Source organism: Drosophila santomea, chromosome 2L (genome assembly GCF_016746245.2).
Source record: "Drosophila santomea strain STO CAGO 1482 chromosome 2L, Prin_Dsan_1.1, whole genome shotgun sequence".
Taxonomy (NCBI): Eukaryota; Metazoa; Arthropoda; class Insecta; order Diptera; family Drosophilidae; genus Drosophila; species Drosophila santomea.
Window position 1 is genome coordinate 8,477,079 of NC_053016.2, and position 8,478 is coordinate 8,485,556.

An 8,478-nucleotide genomic window follows, 5' to 3' on the forward strand; every position below is an offset into this window, starting at 1 on the left:
TGTGTCGACTCTAATTGCCTTTTGGCAGTTGCAAATGGTGAGAAATTGTTGAGCGCATTTTCCGTATCGAATGAAAAATGATTAATTACCCCCTGGCAAATGGAAGTTGAACACAACGTACGCGGCGCAGGAATAGGGATTTTCCATGTACGAGTACAACTGCATTGCGATTCGTGTCGGAATTGGCGAAACTATTTTCCCATTCCACACGGCCAACTCAATTACAACGTGGCCGACTGTCGGCTGTTGGGCATTCAATTTCCCCCGTCCGGCGAGAAAAACAAGCGGAAAACGCGCATCAAAGACAAACAAAGCTGGCGATGGGTTGAGGGGAGGGGGTAAGGGGCAGTGGTAGGGAAAACTGGGTGGTTGGGTGGTTGGAAAAAGTGTCCAACATGTTGGACAACCGAACTGGCGGCGCCTAAAACTATGCTCCACGGCATGAATAACAGAGCGGATCAGGTCTTTAGCTTTTTTCGCTGTTTGTGCACTGCGAGAAAATATATGATCGCTCAGTTCTCATGTGGTTTTGGCTATTAATCTAATGAATTTCCTAGCAAGCTGTGAGCTATTAACAATTAAATTTTCTACTTAAAGTAAGCCTACTTAAAACAGATTATATATGTAATATTTAATATGTTATGTTATTAGGTAAATAGTTTTAAAGCCTTAAAAAAAGTGATTTGTATATCTTCTTCTGTACAGTGCCACTTCTGCTCTCACTCTTGTATTTCAGTCATGCATGACAATTTTTTCCAGCCAGTTGCCTGTGCTTTTTTGCTTTTTTGCTTGGGGTTTTCCTTGGCCTCCTGTTATTGTTGGAGCCCCTTTGTTTGGATCACGTTGGAGATTTCTTTTTGTTTACGAACGCACTGACACAGATGTTCTCGCTGATGTTTTGGCCCCACTGTTGTTTTTGCAGCTGATAAAGTTAGTACGCATCCCAAAGCCGAGTTATCACGGGCCCACCCCATTAATGTGTCCAACTCATATATGAGCGTATCATAAAAGATTACTTTAAGGTCGAGCACATTAATCTTTGGCTATAGATTCCACTGATAGCTGGCACACTATTGTGCCAATTTGTCAATTGTCAATTTTATTGCTGCAGCTCATGTGGTAAAGCCAACCATTGAGTAATCAGTACTGAATCATTCACTTCTGTTTTGAGTTACTATCAGTTACTATTTGTGGTCACTTGTTTGATTTTCCTTATTCTATTTACAATCTATTACCTAAAGTGAAATTCCCAACAATCCAAGATTCATAATATAATATATAATATTTATTTTACAGCTCATTGTGTATAAATTTAAGATTTTATTAGTCAAGTTATACATGAAATTCAATTAAAAATTCAAGGGATAAAATAGCTGCTTAGATACAAACAATATAAGAGCTGCTTTCCACCCTTTTATTCTGGCTTGTAAATTCCATGCTTCAATTACTCTATTACACTCCTAATAAAATCATAATTGGAAACACACAACTGCTGTCCAACTGCCTACAACAAATCATAAATCAATCGCCTGCATTGCGTGAAATGAAAACCACATCCGTTGACCAGATATGCACTTCCTACAAACTATCACTATCTCCGCAAAAGACAACAAATGTGCCACGTCTCTCGTTACTACGCATGATGATGGAAAACCTGTCGGATGAATCGAGATAATCGATAAAGTGTGCCTGGTTACAGGGGAAGTCCATTAAGTTGAGCGTTCCAGCCCGGCGCCTCTTTTACTTACCTGTGTTCAGCTATCAAATGTCCCCCCTTTTTTTTTGCTTTCTATGCCAACGCCTGGTTTTTTGGAGCATTTTGCAATCGGATCTCGGCTGGATGAGGGCTTACAAAATTTCAAATTCATGAGACCGAAGCGCAACAAAGACAGGCCTATTTCCAATTTCCGTAGGCCATGTTTGCTGGCCGTTTTCATAAGCGCCAACCGATTTGTTTTTGGCCCACTGGTTGACAATTTCGTACTGGCATTGCTCAAAAGTGAATGCTGCAGTGCACAGCTCCAATTTATCTGCATCTGTAGCTGTTGCTGTAGCTGTATCCATGCCTCGGGAGGAAGGTCATTTGTAACCCTAACTAAACAAATTTGAAAGCTGGTGGCCCGTCCAACGTATCAGGTGTGGTCAGGTTCTGGCGATGGCCCTTTTTCCCCTGCCATTATAAAATGGCCAGTGGGCGTTGGAGGTGGCATCAGTTCGCCATTGGCAGCAAACGGGAAGCAGCAGCAGTAGCCAAACAAATAACCAGCAATAACCAGCAGCTAGCCAACTAGTCGAATACTTAACGTCAGCAGCCATGAAACGGGTAAGTTTTCCATCAACCGCTGCCGGCCATAAATTCTCGTTGTTGCTCCGCCGCCATGTAAATGCGGCAAAGTGGAAGTTGGGGCCATAAATCAGGATAATCAAAAATACAAAACGATAAGGACCCAAGCGTATTAGGCCAATTTAAAATCCCCGAGATGTGGCATAAGCCAAATGGAAACCAACCGAGCTTGGTTGGAAATGAAAAAGATTAAACACGCTAGGAAAATCTCTATATCTCTATCTCTTTGCATAATCAAATTTGGTTAAAAAAGGAGGTAAAACAACATTTAACTAAAATATTCTCTAAAATGCAGAAATCATGAAATAAGTTATTTAAGTTGTCACAGTGTTAATGGCATAAGCCATTCAAGATTAATTGCTATTTCGAAGTTAAAAATGTATTACCTATCTACCATCAGCTGGCAGTGTATTTTATAGAATTGTTTCAGGCAACTGAGCTTATTCCTTTTGCAAACTTGACAGCCAATGGAGTCAGACAAACCAACAAATCCCAGCGGTTTTTTGTTCAGTAACATGAATCGCCTGTTGTTGTTTTTAATTTATGACCCATCGCAACAAACAAATAAAAAGGGAGAACCTTTTGTGGAATGACAAATTGATGAGGCCAACGGGTGATTTATACCGCATAGCCATTTAATTCGAATCCCGTGTGCATCCTTTCCGCTTCCAGACATACTTGTTGCTCTGCCTGAGTCTTCTAACCTGCAATGTGGCCAACTCGGCGTTCCTGCGTCCCATCGATCTTAGCCAGCTGGCCAAATCCTCCAGCCTGCAGCAGCAGCAGCAGCAACAGCAACTGCGTGGAGATCTGAACCGAGATGATGGCAACGATGACGATGATGCCACCACCTTGGCACCCAATTCTAGCGAGGATTACGACAGTCGTCCGCAGTACAGTTTCGCCTACGATGTGAGGGACTCGCTCACCGGCGACGACAAGCGGCAGGAGGAGAAGCGCGATGGCGACCTGGTCAAGGGTCAGTACTCCCTGATCGAACCCGATGGCACCCGTCGCATTGTGGAGTACACGGCCGACGATGTGAGTGGCTTCAATGCCATTGTGTCCAAGCAGCGTCTGGATGAGCAGCAGCAGCAGCAGAGACTCTCGGCCTCCAGTTCGTCCCGTTTCAACAGCCTCGAGGAACTGCAGACCCGTCTCACTGCCCAGGCCATTGCGGAAGCCCAATCTCTGGCAGAGGCCCAGCAGGCCAGTCAACTGCAGCTGGAGGCGCAGAGTCGTCGCGAATCGGAGAACCAGGCACGCAACCAGGCCCAACAGCTCATGGAGCAGTTCCAGCAGCAGGTGCAGCAGCAGGAGCAGCAGCGTCTGCAGCAGGAGCAGCAACTGAGGGATCTGCAGCGCCTCCAGGAGCAGCGGGATCGCGAGGACCGGGATCGTGAGCAACGCGAGCGGGAGCAGCGCGAGCGGGAACAGCGCGAGCGCCAGCAGCGGGAACAGGAACTCCGGGATCGGGAGCTGCGCGAGCGTGAACTCCGTGATCGTGAACTCCGGGAGCGGGAGCAGCGTGATCGGGAGCAGCGTGACCGCGAGGATCGCCGCCAGCAAGCGGAGCGTCGTCAGAGCCAAAACCAGCGATTGCTCGACCAGCAGACCCTGCTCCTGGCCCAAAGCCTGCCCAGCATTCAGGCCACCGTGGTCTCCCATCCGCCCACTCTGCTCGCCTCCCGTCTGCCCGCCACCAGCACCAGCACCAGCTCCTCGAGGACCACCACTCTGCTGACCAGGGAACGCGACCTGGAGGCCTGGCGCCAGTTGCCCAATGCTCGCATCACCATCGATCGCAGTGCCCAGCCGCTGATCCTCAGTCAGCCCTCCAGTGCCACCGTTCAGGCGCAGCTGATCAGTTCACCGCTGCTGTTGGAGTCTGGAAACCTCAACGGATTGATAACCACCCGGCTGAATGGTAATGCCGCACGAGCTGGAGCTGCACTGAGCTGGTCCAATGGACGCCGCCTGCTGAACAACGATCTCTGGCAGCTGGACAGACTGGATGACCGCTCGGATGGTCGGCGGGAGAGCGAGGAGCTGCGTGCCAACAGCGCCGAGCGTCGTTCCAAGAACTGGTAAATCCTCAAGAAAACGGAATTGAAACAACCCAATCTTCAACTGAACTCATACGAAACTCCAACCAGCGACCTCAGCGATCTGCCAACCGGACCACGAATATGTTTAGACTATAAGTTCTAGATCGAATCCTGTGTTCAACTAGCTTAGAGTCGGGGATTTTGGTTATACTCTCAGCTTCTCGTCCCTTCTCCCTTCTCCCTTCTAATGCATACAGCAAACTCTGCCAAGAAATTAACACAAGCTCTAACGCTTTCCATCCCGCTAACTTTAGGCCTAAGTTTAATTGTTTTTGTGTTACTCGATAGTTAGTCAACTGCATCAATGTGAAAATGTTAAAAAAAATAAATAAACCACATTATTCGAGAAAGGCTGCTGGACTTCAACGAAGTCGGCATGCTCTTTCTGCAAACTTAATTCATGTCAATTCGCCAATTAAGTGTGACTAGCTCACCAGCAGCAGATTTCAGTGTTCGTCCACAGGTGGTAAAGGATTTTTCGCTTTGGCTCTGCATTGTGGCTCCTTCTGGCCAACTAACCAAAGCCAGTTGACCCTAATCGCCTTTCATGGACTCTGACACTTTGGTCATGGATGCTGCACTTTCACACACAACTTTCGCCACCCCCCCTCTGCCGCCCCACACACATTTCAACCTTCATGGACACGTGTGCACGCAACTTGGCCATAAAACCCTGGAGCCAAGTTTCCTTGGGACAGCGGAGTGGCTACAAATTTTTTAATAATAAACAGCAGGACGTGGGCATGGTGAAAGTTGTCTGCTCCATTCCATAAAGTTTGTCTCGTGTACACTTAAAACTAAAGTTGCACTTGAGTGTTTCACTTGGGGGAGGGGAAAAGGTTGGCTTAGATGGCAAGGCAATAACAAAGTGGCAAAAAGTAATGAAAACCAGTCAGAGGAGCATGAAAATTGCGGTCGGGTGTAAGCCACTTTGATTGGGAGATTGCCGGGAATACTTTGTAAATTGCCAAGTTTTACTTTGTACACATATTGATTTAAGCTCTAAGGTGTTAATAAGTTAGCAATTAATAAATTTGGAAAGGGAAATCCGGTGAATTCTTTGAAATAAATAAAATGCTTTTAATTTAGAATTAATAACTTAGGCTTAAGCTATTTTCATCAGTTTTTTAAGATGAACCAACACTAATGATAACGATAAATATTGATATTAAGATTTAAATGTACCCTTCAACTTGGCTTAGCTTTAAGTAATGACAAGCTGCACAACTTTATCGCCTCGACATGGGTTAACGTCAAAATTTGGTAAATTAAATAAGAAAAAACCCCGTTGAAGTGACATGGTGAGCTACTTGCAGCTGTTGTGCATGACGCAAGTGAGTCCTCGGCAGGAAATCACTTAAAAGTTCATCAAAAGCGCAGCCCGACTGGTTCCCTTAAGCCCTTCGGCTTGACAATGGGCTGACATGGCCAAAAGGAAAAGCGGAAAAGCGGGAAAAGAAAAACAAGTGATGAAGAACTGGAAAACAGTTTGCCTGCGCTGCGAATGTCAAGTCCGTGGGCCACAAACAAAGCAGCACACACACAAAACCGATTTCGGGGAGCTCAGCAAACGAGAACGAGAAAAACTAAGCTAGTAAGCGAACCCTCTTGACTTTTGGCCATCATCCCAAAAAAACCTATACTACTTCCTGTCTCCGTTTCCAGGAAATATGTTGACCATGATTAGGGGCAGCGCAAAGAAACTTCCTCACTGGCCACTGACCCATATACGCAGTTTTCCGACTTTGATTAAATCCTATGCAGTTCCCAAGGAAAAAACGGAACAGAAAGCTGAAGACACACCAACCACTATGAAGCTACCCTACTTCATAAGCCCTAAGTGCGTTCAAAATCAGGATCAACTTGTTGAGGGACAGCGGAAAATGTTCACCTACAACTATCACCCCTTTTCGATTTACGATTTAAATGAAGCTGCTCTTCGCGCCAAGCAAGCATCAGCTGAGTACTCAAAACAAATTGATCAGTTGCAAAAGCGCAAGATGGAATATGTAACCAAGTAATGGATTTCATAATTTACTTACTAGCAAAGCAATTAATATTCAAAATATGAATGTTAACAGAGAATTACTCAAATCAAATTCAAATGAATAAACTCCCCGCAGCAACTAAACTCACCACATTGGTTGATTTCTGCGCTAAGCGCTTCATGGGCTCGAACCAAAACAGTTTGACAGCCGCTGAATTTCAAACCAACTCTTACCGTTCCTTTTGCCTTGAGTTTTTAACTTCAACTTGCAATTTGAATTGTTAATAAATTTGTGTCAGAAATTCGCATAAAATCAATCAACACGCAACGATTTCGGTTGAGGAGGGGGGGTTGGGCATAACGGAAACTCGAATCGGGAACGGGGTTGCTGCACAAATTCAGGGACAGACCAGCGGAATACCAAAACAAACGAACTTTGGATTCTGATTTAGGGATATCCACAAAGATCCGCCTTCGAGGTCGTCACACACTGACGCAATACGAGGGCTGAGATATCTGAGCTATCTGAGATCTTTGGAACTGAGAACTGGGCATCTGTTTTGCATTGTGAGATCTATGTACCGATATCAAGAGTCATTGCCATCACGTGTACGCCGCTTACTAATTAGCACTAGGAAATTCCCCGCAACCCAAAGAGAGAGTATCTGAACAACAGAGAGCTCTACTATCCGAATACCTGGTTAAAAGGCGGCTCTAACTCGTTTCAGATATTACTTAATTGGCAGGCAATCGAAATCAATAACCCCATGTGCGTTTGCTTTCCATTAATTGGGGGGTTTCTATAAGATATAGGTTCTTCACAAGATTCCTCTGTAGATTGTGTAACAAGTAAATGTGTTTAGAACAAAATTTAGCTGGAATAAAACCATTTAACTACACACGTTTTAGAATAATAATAATTTTATTCGAAGCAAAGTGCATTATCAATATTATTAGTTGGAATTTGTGCAACTAATGTCGGTATAATCGGTAAAGTATCTCAGTTACCCCTTCTGCGTGTGATTCCAACTAATTGGCAGGTGATTCACAAAATATACTTACATATTCATATGTTATGTTCCTCTAGCTAGAAATCAGATTGTTAGAATTTATATTATATATGTATATACAACATATTGTAACTTCAGAAGATTTTATTTCGACCAAATTACTATTTCAGAACTATCTAAAAATATAACAACAACTAAACTATTAACCTGAAATGCACAAACAGTTGGTAATAAAATGAAATAGTACAATTTCTCATATTATTCGCAGCAACGAATATGGTTGGTTGGCAACTTCTGGACATAATTATCATACCACATGCCAGTGGGAAATATAAAGAAAACCTCTGAGCCGCCAAAAGCTGTTGGGCACACGATGCGCCTCGTTTTGCAGGCATTTAAGCTGAAAATTGCTGCTAAAATATTTGCACACTCCACAGGCTGCAGCTTAATGTTGTTGTTGCAGCTCTTGTTGTAGATCTTGTTGTTGTTGTAGTTGTTGTACTTGTTGTTGGTGGACGATGTTTCGATGGTGTTGTTGTTGTTGTTGCTGTTTTTGTAGCTCTTGGCCAGCTGCATTGATGCGTCGCCAAATGTTTACCCTAAGCCCATAACTGCAGTCAGCTCGCTGCCTGGCCTTCTCTTTCCCACATAGGTGAATGGCTACACTGAGAGAAAACAGTTGCTGAAGCCTAAGCTCTTACCATTTAAGAACTAAGGTTTCAAAATATTCTACACTTTTATGTTTTATTATGAGTACTATTGAGTTTTATTATGGGTTCTAAAATATATCGAACCAATAGTACATCTGCATTTGTACGATACATAATATTCCAATCTACTTTTTTACGATTGAATGAGGGTTTTTTGCAGTGTAAGCTATTGCTCTCGCCAGCGATCTATGCCTGGCATACAAAATGCATCTAATTTTGGGCCTAACGACAACTTGTCGCTTGTCATGGCCTCCTGGCCCGAGTCGCGTTGTTGTCGTTGTTGTGGTTGTTGCTGCGGTGTTATTGTTGTTGATGCCGC

The 8,478-nt window shown here is 44.2% G+C and overlaps 2 protein-coding genes across 2 annotated transcripts; both read left to right on the forward strand.

The window, feature by feature from the left end:
• Positions 1 to 2,239: 2,239 nt before the first annotated feature.
• Positions 2,240 to 4,849, forward strand: LOC120458586 (trichohyalin). The gene is made up of 2 exons (XM_039646288.2): positions 2,240 to 2,323; positions 3,017 to 4,849. Exons 1-2 carry the CDS (start codon positions 2,315 to 2,317, stop codon positions 4,433 to 4,435), a joined length of 1,428 nt encoding a protein of 475 aa, XP_039502222.1. The 5' UTR covers positions 2,240 to 2,314; the 3' UTR covers positions 4,436 to 4,849.
• Positions 4,850 to 5,951: 1,102 nt separating this feature from the next.
• On the forward strand, positions 5,952 to 6,583 carry LOC120456099. The gene is made up of 2 exons (XM_039642700.2): positions 5,952 to 6,046; positions 6,118 to 6,583. Exon 2 carries the CDS (start codon positions 6,123 to 6,125, stop codon positions 6,471 to 6,473), a length of 351 nt encoding a protein of 116 aa, XP_039498634.1. The 5' UTR covers positions 5,952 to 6,046; positions 6,118 to 6,122; the 3' UTR covers positions 6,474 to 6,583.
• The last annotated feature ends 1,895 nt before the right edge of the window (positions 6,584 to 8,478 follow it).

Bases quoted from the DNA above. Each gene is read 5' to 3' on its own strand.
- LOC120456099 (XM_039642700.2), top strand. From the start codon at position 6,123: ATGTTGACCATGATTAGGGGCAGCGCAAAGAAACTTCCTCACTGGCCA.